This window comes from Monodon monoceros, unplaced genomic scaffold (assembly GCF_005190385.1).
Source record: "Monodon monoceros isolate NGI ecotype Baffin Bay Population unplaced genomic scaffold, NGI_Narwhal_1 Super_Scaffold_6, whole genome shotgun sequence".
Taxonomy (NCBI): domain Eukaryota; kingdom Metazoa; phylum Chordata; class Mammalia; order Artiodactyla; family Monodontidae; genus Monodon; species Monodon monoceros.
The window spans coordinates 81,368,599-81,382,814 of record NW_021703783.1 but is presented as its reverse complement, the minus strand read 5'-3'; the positions used below and the strand labels follow the sequence as shown (position 1 = coordinate 81,382,814).

Genomic DNA, 14,216 nt, shown 5'->3' with positions numbered 1-14,216 from the left:
GAAATCAGCTGTTAACCTTATGGTAGTTCCCTTGTATGTTATTTTCCATTTTTCTCTTGCTGCTTTCAATAATTTTTCTTTGTCTTTAATTTTTGCCAGTTTGATTACTATGTGTCTTGGCATGTTTCTCCTTGGTTTTATCCTCTATGGGACTCTCTGTGCTTCCTGGATTTGGGTAGCTATTTCCTTCCCCATGTTAGGGGAGTTTCCAACTATAATCTCTTCCAATATTTTCTTGGGTCAGTTCTCTCTCTCTTCTCCTTCTGGGACCCCTATAATGCAAATGTTGTTGCATTTAATGTGTCCCAGAGGTCTCTTAGATTGTCTTCATTTCTTTTCATTCTTTTCTCTTTATTCTCTTCTGCAGCAGTGACTTCCACCATTCTGTCTACCAGGTCACTTATCCGTTCTTGCCTCAGTTATTCTATTGATTCCTTCTAGTGTATTTTTCATTTCAATTATTGTATTGTTCACCTCTGTTTGTTCTTCAATTCTTCTAGGTCTTTATTAAACATTTCTTGCATCTTCTCGATCTTTGCCTCCATTCTTTTTCTGAGTTCCTGAATAATCTTCACTATCATTATTCTGAATTCTTTTTCTGGAAGGTTGCCTATCTCTACTTTGTTTAGTTGTTTTTCTGGGGTTTTATCTTGTTCCTTCATCTGGTACATAGCCCTCTGCCTTTTCATCTTGTCTATCTTTCTATGAATGTGGTTTTTGCTCCACAGGCTGCAGGATTGTAGTTCTTCTTGCTTCTGCTGTTGCCCTGTGGTGGATGAGGCTGTCTAAGAGGCTTGTGCAAGTTTCCTGATGGGAGGGACTGGTGGTTGGTTGAGCTGGGCGTTTCTCTGGTGGGCAGAGCTCAATAAAACTTTAATCCACTTGCCTGCTGATGGGTGGGGCTGTGTCCCCTCCCTGTTGGTTGTTTGGCCTGAGGTGACCCAACACTGGAGCCTACCTGGGCTCTTTGGTGAGGCTAATGGCGGACTCTGGGAGGGCTCACGCCAAGGAGTACTTCCCAGAACTTCTGCTGCCAGTGTCCTTGTCCTCACCATGAGACAGAGCCACCCCCCGCCTCTGCAGGCGACCCCGCAACACTAGCAGGTAGGTCTGGTTCAGTCTCTGTGGGGTCACTGCTTCTTCCCCTGGGTCCCGATGTAAACACTACTTTGTGTGTGCCCTCCAAGAGCGGAGTCTCCGTTTCTCCCAGTCCTGTCGAAGTTGTGCAATCGAATCCTGCTAGCCTTCAAAGTTTGATTCTCTAGGAATTCCTCCTCCCTTTGCCGGACCCCCAGGTTCTGAAGCCTGACGTGGGGCTCACAACCTTCACTCCAGTGGGTGGACTTCTGTGGTATAAGTGTTCTCCAGTTTGTGGGTCACGCACCCAGCAGGTATGGGATTTGATTTTATTGTGATTGCGCCCCTCCTTCCGTCTCCTTGTGGCTTCTCCTTTGTCTTTGGATGTGGGGTATCTGTTTTGGTGAGTTCCAGTGTCTTCCTGTCGATGACTGTTCAGCAGTTAGTTGTGATTCCAGTGTTCTCGCAAGAGGGAGTGAGAGCACGTCCTTCTACTCCGCCATCTTGAACCAATCTCACATAACATATTTTTAGATATGCTCTTTCCAGTACTCTTAACCTTTCATCTTGTCAATGGTAATTTTACTAAGAAACTTTCATAAACACAACTCCCATCGTTAGTGAGGAATTACTACGTGTAATTAGGTACCTAGAATAGTGTTCAGCTGAAGGTAACTTATATTAAACCAAACCTGTACTACTTTTCTGTGGTTTGTTTGGACAGCAAATCCTGTTATCAGAACTCATGATGCATCAGCTATTCTACTGCAAAGAGTAGAAACAGATTTTTTGAAGAGTGGAGAATATAACATATTCTCCTAAGAATCAACCATTTAAAATGCTAACTGTGGGACCTCCCTGGTGGCACAGAGGTTAAGAATCTGCCTGCCAATGCAGGGGACATGGGTTCGAGCCCTGGTCTGGGAAGATCCCACATGCTGCGCAGCATCTAAGCCCACGCACCCCAACTACTGAGCCTGAGCTCTAGAGCCTGCGTCCCACAACTACTGAACCTGCGTGCCACAACTCCTGCAGCCTGTGTGCCAAGAGCCCATGCTCTGCAACAAGAGAAGCCACCACAATGAGAAGCACACGCACCGCAAGCAAGAAAAGTCCCCACTCGCCACAACTAGAGAAAGCCAGTGCGCACAGCAACAAAGACCCAACGCAGCCAAAAATAAATAAATAAGTAAGCATATTACTAAATGAAATAAAATAAAATAAAATACTATCTGTGAAGTATACCAAATGTAAAAATTCAAAGAACTCTGGCAACCTGTACCAACTTTTCCGATACTTAGTGATACTTATTTTTGCACAGTGCCTGTTACCATGGCCCAAAACCATGAATAAACTGATTATTACCATGCTCTTGGCAGTCTCCAATGTACTACTCTTCACAAATTTTTTTTATTTAAGCAAATTTAAAACTTTTAAAAAATTTAAAAAAAATAGTAACTGTAATGTACAAATTCATAGTGATTTTAAGAGGATCATATCCTGCTTTTATTTACTCACAATTTAGCCATACCTTTTCATTATCCCGGTTATGTTTACTAATTGGTGACATTGGTTCAGAAAAATCAGTTTCATTATCTACTGCATACTGTCTGCCAGACAGAAAATCCCGTAGTTGACTCTGTAAGAAATACAAGATGTTACTAACAAAATGCTACGCCAACTGTAAAAAATATTTCACACCTAGCTCTACTTAGTGTCTCTGATGTTCCAGTGTACAGCACATTACCTGACTTTTGTTGGCAGTCCATAATATACACGCAATTAAATTTCCTAACAATCTGTTTCCAATGGCACTTGTACTCAAAGAGTTTTGCAAGTTCATAGTTAAAAGATGACCTTGGAAATTTCATCTGAGCCTTTTATTTGTACGGAAGAAAGTCTTAGCTAATGCCCACAATAAATGCTTCATTTTGGAATATACATAAGTAAATCTATTTTCCTAAGCCACAATATTTCAAACAAAATAAGAGCTTCCACGAAAAAATAATTTATAAAGACATATTTGCTTTCAGCCTGACACACTACTCAATATCTCCATATTATTTCATTTATTCTAAGGGACTGAAGATTATACAGGTATGTACAAACACAAACACACACACAATTCCTGATAAGTAAACCTGAAGGAAAGGGACAAACTGAATTAACAAAGCCCAGTGAGATATTGCAAAATTATAACTAAAGTAACTCACCAATATATACTCCTTGAAAAGAAATAGCATTTGCCACAATTCTACTGATATGATAAGCTGGTACTCATAAAGAGTTAATCAAGTGATAAAAAAAAAAAACTAGAAAGCCTAGGATTTATTGTTTATAACATATACAATTTTTCAATCTCAAAATTCAAGATCACCAAAATAAGAATTTACTATTTAACAAATTTTGAATGGTAGTACTCACACTTGTGGTTCTTATGTTTTCAGAAGAGATGCTGAAAGCAAAGATTTATTTTTCCATAAACACAATATTATTTTTAGAAATGGGAGAATATTACCTTCTAGTTAAAAAACACTTTCATATTTAATTACATGCAAAGTACATTATTCTAGATCAGTTCAGTGGGTATCAAAGTATGATCCAAGTACTTCTGAGGTCCTTAAGACCCATTCAGGGGATCTGGGAAGTCCTCCTATTCCAACTATGTATCAATGTGAATCTGAATTTTCTTGATATACTTCAATCAAACTAACTTATCAAATAGAAGCAGACATGTGAATCCAGGTATTTTCTATCACACATGATATTAAAGATACTCATAAAAATGTAAAACAATGTCACTATTCTCACAATTTTTTTATTTTTGGAAAATAAAGTTATTCTTCATAACATAATGTTATTCATATTAAAATGTAATAGGTTCAATATCAATATTTTAATAACTGATAAACATTTTAAACATTTCTCTTTAATTTTTAATATGGAAAATATCAATAGATATAATCCACATAAACAAAATCTCCTTCTAGTCCTAAATAATTTTTAGTGTAAAGCAGTTCCTAGACCTCAAAGTTAGACAAGGACTCTAGATAATATAGCATAGGGCTTCCCTGGTGGCGCAGTAGTTGAGAGTCCGCCTGCCGATGCAGGGGACACGGGTTCAGGCCCCGGTCTGGGAAGGTCCCACATGCCGCGGAGTGGCTGGGCCGGTAAGCCATGGCTGCTAAGCCTGAGCATCCGGAGCCTGTGCTCCGCAACGGGAGAGGCCACAAGAGTGAGAGGCCCGCGTACCACAAAAAAAAGGAAAAAAAATATATATATATAGCATAAAGCTTTCTTAGGCAAGATAAAAATCACAATATATTTGCTGTGGTACACTACTAATTTTACTGATTTGTATCTTTACTGATTTGACAGGTTGCTACTCACTGTATTTTTATCCTCTTATTTGGAAGATGTACTGTATTTTTCCATTCCATTAATAGTTGCCTTTACTCTCCCTGTACTCAAATCAGACTCATATTTCTCTATTCTTTTTTAAAAGTGATAATGCCTGCTACTTACCCCTAACAAACTACGAAGTTTAGCAGTTTTAATTCTAAACTAGTATCAGAATCTCTCTTAGTGTAAGTCTTCCATTTTAGCTCACATATTCCCAGTCCATCCTTATCATTTTAACTGCACATACACACTCCAAGTTTTAGTGCTCACTACCATCTTTCCCTAGATAGACCGCTGCTCCAGTTCATCTGTTTAATTATTAGTCTTTGGAAAGGTAAATGCTTCACACGAGGTATGATGATGACATTCTTTAAATTTTTGCATATCCTCACAAATCCTTCCTTAACTTGGCTGATAAATGATATCTTGGTTGAGGATGGAATTCTTAGGTCACTTTCAGGACATGCTATTTAATTTTTTGTTCTTTTTAAATAACTTGTTCTTTCTGCCAGGAAATTAAGAGTTCAGGAATTTTACCAGGATATGTCTAGGTATGTGTCATTTCTCATCAATTCAGCCTGGAACTTCATAAACATTCCTTAGGAGACTCAGGAAAATATTTATTATAACAAATGTAGTTGTAACAAATATATGATTTATTTTATCATGGCCTCTTTTGCATCTGTTCTTTTTTCTCCTTCTAGAACTCCTAACATTTATATGTTACATCCTCTAGATCTAACCTCTAAGTTTCTTAATCCTCTAGATCTAACCTCCAAGTTTCTTAACTTTCCCTCTTTGTTTCTTTATGTGTTTTACTCTGTGCTTTACTTATTGTACTTGACTTTCAGGATACTAATTTGAGTCTGAATTCATCTGTTACATTGGGAAAACTTTTCTTTTTTTTTAATGTCTAGAAAGTCTTATGTTTAGGTATATACTTGAAGTTCCTTGAGTACTTATTATTTCGCTGGATTCAATTTGCTATTATTCCCTTCGAGCAGCTCTATTTTGTTAGGCATGTGTGTTCTTAGCTGATTCATCTTTCTGGCCACTGAGACCCCTTAGGTGACCGTGGCTTCTCCTCACTGGCTTTTTGGGGCCCAGCTGACTGTTGAGGTCCATTAAGTGATGACAGTTCTATGAGTAATGGAAGCTGAAATGGTCTCTACTCCTTACTGAGCAGCAGTGGAGAAATAAGCAAGCTGCCAGTCACCTGCTTAGGCTGAAAAACAGTCTTCTTGTGGTCTCTCAAGCCTCACCAACAGTAAGACCATCCACTCAGCTACTTTGCTGCTTCTTGAGAGTAAAAGAACCCTGGCACACTCATAGAAGGCATTTATTGACCTTCCTCAGGTTTGAGGGCTGCTTAGCTCTTCTCAGGACCTACCACTTCTGCTCCTCAGCCCAGGTCTCTGATTTTGTCCTCCAGATAATTACTCAGTTCATGAGAGCAATCTCTGTAACAATTCTCCCTACTTAGAGTCCAGTTAGCATCCAAGGACTTCTATGCTCCCAGATGCCCATGGGCCCTGCATCCATGTTCCTTGGGAGAGGAATTATAAAAGTAGGAAACAAAGGGGAAAGGGCTATCATTCAAATTATGTTCCCAGAACTTCCCTGTCTTACCTTTATCTTAATTCCTCTTAATTCTTGCCTTATTTAGGCTACAATAAATCAAAAACAAAAAAGCTTATTAGGATCATGATATTTCAGGACCCTGAAGCTCAGAAATATTTAGAACTTTCTGATATGTATCTTTAAAGATACTTTTAGCATAAATTAGGGTTACATTTAGCATACTTTTGAAATGTCGATCTAGGGATACTTTCCTGCTCACTTTTTCCTCGCTGCAAATTTCCTTTGAGTAACATAAGTACCAGAGATCAAGTTGTTAGCCTTCTAAGATTTAAATGCAGAAAATTTTCTGCTTCATATATTACCATCTCAGCAGTTCCCACTTCATTCCTGATGTTCTTCAAAGGAGACACATTGATATTTGGAGACAGAACTTCCTCAAATGTAAAACCTTATATATCTCACACTATAAGCTGATTCACTTAAATGAAGAAACTTATTAGAGGACTTATAGACAAAGGATAAAATGAAAACAAAGACCTCAGGCAGATTATACTCTCACTGGCTTATCAGAAACTCATGTTTGTTGTTCCTACAATCTAATACTTGTGTTTGATGAACTTCTCTAAATTAACTTTGTGAAAAGTAGTTAAAAATCATCTCTACAGGTAAGCAAATAAAACATAACTAGAGAGGAATAAAAAAACTGTCTTCACTCACAAGTATCCTCATCATGGTGTGGATGAGTATGTGTGGGTATGCATGTACACGTGTGTGCATGTATTTTGAGAAAGTTACAAAAAGGCAAAGGTTTCCATGATAGCCCCATGAGGCAAAGACAACAAACCGCCTGCCAGTATCCATTCTCCCCTTCTTCCTTAGTATCAGAGCTTTCTTTTATCTTCTGGCATATTACTACCCAGAATAAAGACTATATTCTCCATCCTTGCTAGCATGTTGGTCTGGCCATATGACTAAGCTTTGGTTAATGAGATGGAAGCAAAAGAGCTACATCTCTTTCAAAGGAAAAGAGAGTGCGGTGCTCCCTTACTATTTCCTGCTGCATGAAATGCTGATACAATGTCTGGAGCTCCAACAACTATCTTGGACCACAAATGATCTTGAGGGTAGAAGTCAAGAACTAAGATAGGAGAGCAGACTGACAGTAAAATCCTAGGTACTATCTGATAACCATGAAACTATCATATCAGTCCTAGACGCTAACCTTTTGACATCTTTTATAAAAGAATGAAACAAACTTCCATTGTCTTAAACAACTGTTATTGCGGTTTCTATTCTAAGCAGACAAAACATTATTCCCAAGTATCAGATAGTAATATTTATAAACTATTTTAATATCTGAGAAAATCCAGTAAACATTTTCTTCTAGTTATGGCTGCAATTATTCTTTTATTACCACTGTTTAATTACTACTTTAGTGGCACTTGGTATATGTTAAGATAAAGAAATATATTTTCAATACTTTAAAACAAACTAGATATACTCAAATATATTCTAAAACAGTTTATCAACTATAATGTAGACAAAACCAAACTGCAAGGGATGCTACTCCATTAACTTTAAAATTTATACTCTATAAAAAAAGAAGGCAATGAATGTGTCTGCAAAAAAAAAGGAATAGTGTATTACCTCATGTATATTGCATCATACCATCCTCATGAAATGATACTCTATCTTAGTAAAAACTATTACTAACCATAGAAAGAGTTATAGCAATCATTTATACAATATATGCCAAATGAACAGATGCACATTAAACCAAGAAAATAAAATACAAAATCAATCCCTGACATAATTCAAAAAGAAATCACGTACTTGATACTGATTTATTAAAAATGTTTTGATCTAATAAGTAGCTGTCCTTATATTTCAACCAAATAATAACACAAATTCAACAAAATTTACCACCAAAATATTTCTCTCCAGTAATGACTAGCTTTCAAGTAGCTAAATTTTCCATTCTTAACATGATCCAAAGAGCAAAAGCATTATCAAGTTATTATAAATGCTGATCCATCATTTAAAGTAAAAATAAATCTAGCCAAATTTTAATTTGATTAAGATAAAATTATTTTAAAAATACTTACAGGAGATATGTTGGCATAATTTTCATAATTAGAAGTCAAAACATTACATTTTTTATAAACATCGATCATATCTAACATGTTACTATTCTTTAAGAAATCATCATAAATCTTCCTAATGTTCTCGTAATGGTCAATCACTTTCATATTTTCAACTGGTAAGTTCAATTTCTCATGTAGTAAGTATTTCCAGGTCAATAAGACATCGCTGAGAGAGACTGTAAATTCTCCACTGTACTGAAAGAGATAATGCCAAAAATAAAATGATAAAGTTGGATGCTAGATATTCATTAACTTACAATTAAGATAGAAAGTACAAACTGAATTTTGTCATAGAAAAGTCTACATTGAATTCCTGTGGATTTTAAAAGAACATCAAAGTTGAGCTATGGCATAATTTTAAAACCAGATATAAAAGAAAAAGATTTTGATGATTTTTAAAAATATGAACAACTATAATAAGTTTGCACATGACAAATTTAGCAAATATAGTCATCTTATTTCCTGAACTTCACTAAATTTCTTCTACCCTAAGTGGGGAGATGGGTGAGCAGTGAACTGAACTTAAGTGCTATTGACTGGGGAAACATTTGACTCTGTTAATACTTAGTTCCTTTTAGTTCTTTTTGCTAATGTATTTTTAATCTCTTATTTAAAACTGTCATGTCATACTGAATTCCTACATATCACATTATTCCAAGTGTTAGTCTTAATGCATGAACATAAAAATTAAATTTTTAAAAATTATGTTTTATTTCATTACTATTTCAGAAGCAAAATATCGGTGCTAAAATTTTGGGTCAGAAAAGAATTTTGAATCTTCCCTGCTCATCATCGCACTAAACTATAACAAACAAGTGCTGAGAAGCCCATAGTCAGGTTTCTTTCTATAAGTTGTCAGATGTTACTAATCAGACAAAATTGTTCGTTTTTTCCTCTTCTTCAGTATCTACATGATAAATTATCTCAGTGGACATGTTGAAGATTTTTAATTGATTGCATTCCATCCCACTTAATATCTCAGATATTAATAATGGTGCCCTCCAAAACATGATAGACCTAATTCAGTAAAAAAATTCTAACTACTCCTTTCTGCAGCATGAGTAACAAATAATTTTAAGTATCCATACGTGGTTTTGAGATACAGATTTTGTTGCCCTCTTCCATAGTTAATATGTTAGTAGTTTCTGCTAACAGCAATATCTTCCCATTAATAGCATTTAAAATAATGGGTGCGTATTTAAATAGTACTAGTCATTGGAACTAAATTGTAACATCATCTTTAGCCAATGAAGAATAATAGAAAGAAATCAAACACAGCCAAATAATATATTATTTTCTACATATCTGACTCTTTCAAATCTCTATATCTTTTATAAAGATATTTTCTAACTACTATCCAAATTTAAGACAAGGTGCTCAAACTGCCTTAAAATAATTAACTCTTTACTCAACCATATGGAGGCAACTAAGGAAATTATCTTTATTGTCCTTGGAGTAGAGACCTGCTATATAAAAATTACGAAAATTAATTATATTTCATGAAATTAGTTCAATGAACAACCAAAAGAATGAGTAACTCTCAAACACTGGACCCATAACCCAAATGTAAGACAGATTTGTAATATCTCAGCATTGCATCAAAATTGTGTACTTTACTTCCCAATCCCACAAAGGTTACATACCATAAAATTTCCAAGTGGTATTTAAGTTAAATATATCCAGTTATTTAGAGTTTCAAAACTAAATTGTTTTATCTCAAAAATTCCTAAAAACTATTTTGGTATAACATACTTCATGTTAAAAATAAATTAAGATTTTGCCTAATATAAATGTACAAATCTCATCCTAATGACTATAACTAGTTAAAGTAAAACTATACAAGCTTTTTTATTTTTTTCAAGAAAACTGGTTGTTTATTGTGTTACAACAGCAATGAAAAGTCCCCATCTACCACCTTTTATAACTGTAAAGATTAAACTGCAGTTGGAATCAGGATATTCATCATTTACCCCCAGAAACACCATATCGGAGTACATCAGAGTCTGTCTACTCCATTTCTTTAACAAGCAATGAAGAACTTCATGCTCGTGCCCAATACGGAATCGTAGCTTTTTTTATTTGTACAGAAAAAAATGGACAAAACTTCCCTCCCCATCAAGGTTGTTAGAAGAAATTAGGTAATGAAAGGGAGAAATGCAAATCCTAAAGTCAACCAGTGCTTTTCCCATAACTCCAAATAAAAAACAACAATGAAAGTGCTCTAAGGTTTGGAAATCTCTCTATAGTACAGAGGTGTAAGGAAGCGATAGATTTCTCTCATCACATTTACAAGTTTAATGTTCTAAAAAAGTCTTTCCTCCAGGGAAACTCATGTGATCAATTACTGAATATAATCACACAACTCCATTTGAACTAGTCTGAATTCAATGTGCTTAGTCTAGAACCATCCTTGATTAGAATTAATCTTATGATACATTTTAGTAGATAAATATATGAAGACTAATCAAAAATTATTTTTAAGAATAAAGTATCTTAGCCCTTTGTATATCAAATCAGAACCTGAAAGGTAAAAGAATGTACATTATTTTCACATATACAAACTATGTGCTAAAGTAAAAAAAATAAAATGTCCTTTAATTCAAGCCCAAGCTCTGTCCGTGAAACTGCCGGCAGGTTATACACCAGGAGAAAGGTCCTTCACACTGAGGGTCACTCCTGCTTGTCTCTAGCAAGGCCGTGTTTTCACCATCATCCTCTTTAAAACTGGCCTCGCAAGGCAGCACGGAGTCGCTGGTGGTGGGCAGTGCTTAGCTGCCCGCGTCACTTCTGTCACCATCTGGTAAAGTAAGACTCAGATCTGCAGTCGAAACGCCCCTGGGGGAGATTCTGGGGCGGGCGTCTCCTGCATGTCCTCAAGCTCTCCCCAATATCCCAGGGCTTTGATGACATCAAGTTTACACATTGGACACATTCGGTGATCCAAAAGCCATGGGTCAATGCATATTCTATAAAAAATATGCTTGCATGGCAGGATTCTGATAACATCGTTTCCTTTAAAATTTTCAATACACACTGCACAACTTTCAGCATCAACATCAATTCCCTTTTCTCCATGCTTTACAGTATGAAGAGGAAGCTGCCCAATAAGTTTCTTTGTTTCTTTTCTATGGCTCTGACTTCCAAACTGTGAGCCAGTGTATAGGAAGCGCTGTATATAGTAAAATATTAGCCAGGCTAATGAGATAATCATCATGGTGATGAAGGCGATGGCCACAAACACCACTGACTGACCGCTGATGAACTCCTGTACGTGCCGTGTGCTGAGCCCTACGGTCATTGTGACCGGAATGTCTTTCTGCACCAGATCCACAATTTCTCTTCCTTTGGGGTCGCTAACAATAATGACTACTATATTTCCGGTTCCCGCGTGGGACAAGGGCGCGGTGAGGTTCCCGTGGCGCTCCTCGTTGTATGGGACCACGGCCGAGGCGTTCCACCACGCTGCCGCCAACACCTTGTCCTTGAAGGTGCCGCCCCCGCGGCCGCGGGGCACGAGGAAGCGCGTGCAGGACGCGCAACCCTCGGGGTCACGGTCCTCGGTGTGCGGGACGCCCACCAAGCCCCGCGCGCCCTCCTTGGGCGAGCTCTCGCCGAAGCGGCCGCTCTCCGAGGCGCTCCACACGCTCTGGTTGGCCTACGGGTCCACGTACTCGGTGCTCACCATGGCCGAGTATCACTGGAGTGCCCGGCCCCGGGCCCCGGGCCCCGGTCCCCGGTCCCCGGTCCCCGGGTCCCGGGCGCGCACAGGGCCAGCGCTAGCAGCGCCAGCGCGCCGCGGGCCCTGCCGCGGGCCTCGGGCCGCCGCCGCCGCCACACCATGGCCCTGCCGCCGGGCTGACTGGGAGAGGGCCGGGCGGGAGCCGGAGGGCGCTGGCGTGCGAGGCCACCAAAAAGCGCGGAGAAGTCGACGCCAGCTGCAGAGCCCGGGAAGACCCAGTCCCAGCGGCCTATACAAGCTCTTGATCTTGTGAGAAAAGGTTTTGACTAGATTAACAGTGTTTATACTGGGATTATAAAAACATTTTAAATACAAATAAAAATGCACTCCAAATATCAGTTTTCATGATCAGGTGCCCACCATGACAGCATAATGTTATTCAAACCAGTAACAACTGATTGAGAGGGTCTGTGGTCAAATCAGAAAATGTTTTGCTAGGAAAACATGCCAGCTGGCCAATATCTAAAGGAAGTTCAAAATGTTCAATGCTTTAGTTCTCTGATGGACATAAGAAGGATTGTATTTCACAAGAATAAAATGAGAAAAATGGAGAGTTACGTTTTATCAGAGCGCTTGTACTTTTTACATTTTACCAAAGTTACTTTTATAATTATTCAAAATTTTAAATAAACTTTACATTTTTAACTAACTGGAATTCTTGTTATGGAAAGAGAAAAGATAACAGATTTACTTAAGAGCATTAATTGGCTGTGTGACCTTGAGTAAGATACTGAAATCCCTCTGAGTCAGCTTCCTTGGTTATAAAGTAAGACTGTACAGATTAAATAACACCTGATAAATGTTAGGTAATAAAAACTGTCAGTTTCCTTTCTCTTTTCTTATTCAAAGTAAAATAATTATTTGTTTGTTGGGGGAAGGGTAGTAGATAAATGTAATACAATTTTAAAAACAGTTTCTTCTTATTTGTTATGTCACTGTTGGATCATTTTCAAATCTAACAGTCAACCCCAGGTGCTGTGATTGCTTCCTATGAAGCTATAAAATTAATAGCTTTGTTTCATCCAAAGGACCATTTGTAATGTTCTTAAGGCTACTTAAGGTGAATAACAGCCTCAATAACATAATGGCCAGACAAATTAAAAGTATGAAGCCAATTCCGAAGAAAAGAAAGGCTAAAATTTTATTTGCAATGTAGTAATGAAGTTATACATATTTGCCATATAACGAAATTAATAATCCTCAGTGAATCTATAATAGCTTAAATCTTTAGCGGTATTAAAATTGCTAGAGAGGTGTTATATTATTTAAACTAAAATATCCCCCCAGCTAAGAAAATATTCCAAGACCCTAAAACTCAAAAGTTATTTTCTTTCTCCCCACTAAAGCAGTTAAGAAAACAAGCGCACCAATAAACAGACTAACAACTCTACCAGCTATTCAAAGGTTTCATTGTAATCAAATGTTATTGTAAGGACTAGTACTTTAGGGGCCTATGTTCTCAAACTTCAGAGAATTAAAAAACTAAACAGAGCTCAAAGTAGAGGGTGGAAAATATAGGTGAAGGATATATACAACCAACTCCACCTTTTTATTACTATCTGCTACTTATGAATGCACCTGCAGGCAAGTGTATGTTGTTTCACATTGCCAAGTGACTTGAAGTCTGAGCACAGATGGGGATGCCTGAGCTGACTCTGTACATGGAGAGTTAAAGTAAAACTGACCCACGACCCACCATATCCACTGCACACGTGCATGCATATATACATGAACTTGGAAAAATTTAGTTGCAATTCATCTTTCCTCTTCTTTCCCACCCAGAGTCTGAATTTTCACAGTGAATTAAGTGAATTAACAAGTAGAAAAGTAACAAGTAGAAAGAGATACTGAGTGAGTGCTACATAGACAAATCCTGAAGAAAAAGTGACTTGTATTGAATATTTCAATATGTCAAAATTTTTACAATGAGAACTAAATTTTCTTCAGGGTACATTTCACTTAGCTTGTGGATATATTTTTTTAATTATTCATAAACAAACAAACAAAGGAGGTGATTTGAACATGGTCTGTTTGATTCCAGAACAATAGTCCTCAATCACTAGTCAATGATTCTTAATAATTTCACTTTCTCTCTCTCCTTATTTTCTAGTGCATGGTCACCAAGGTTTAACCTTCAGCTGGCCCATTCCATTATACAATATCCTCATAATATATTATTTACCTTAGTACCATTTCTTCAGATTACTAAAGAAGGACAGATTTTTTAAAAAATGCTCAGGCAGTAAAATTGGCAAGACTTGAAAATGAATTAC

The 14,216-nt window shown here is 37.3% G+C and overlaps 1 protein-coding gene across 2 annotated transcripts in view; it reads right to left on the bottom strand.

The window, feature by feature from the left end:
• The window catches only part of PARPBP (PARP1 binding protein), a 79,936-nt gene that overhangs the window by 57,269 nt on the left and 8,451 nt on the right, over positions 1–14,216 (bottom strand). For both annotated transcript variants that reach the window (XM_029205600.1, XM_029205601.1), the window contains 2 exons: positions 8,166–8,399; positions 2,609–2,716 (listed from right to left, as the gene is read on the bottom strand). In XM_029205600.1, the coding sequence (XP_029061433.1) occupies positions 2,609–2,716; positions 8,166–8,399 (342 nt within the window). Of the gene's footprint in view, positions 1–2,608; positions 2,717–8,165; positions 8,400–14,216 lie in introns of those variants that run through there.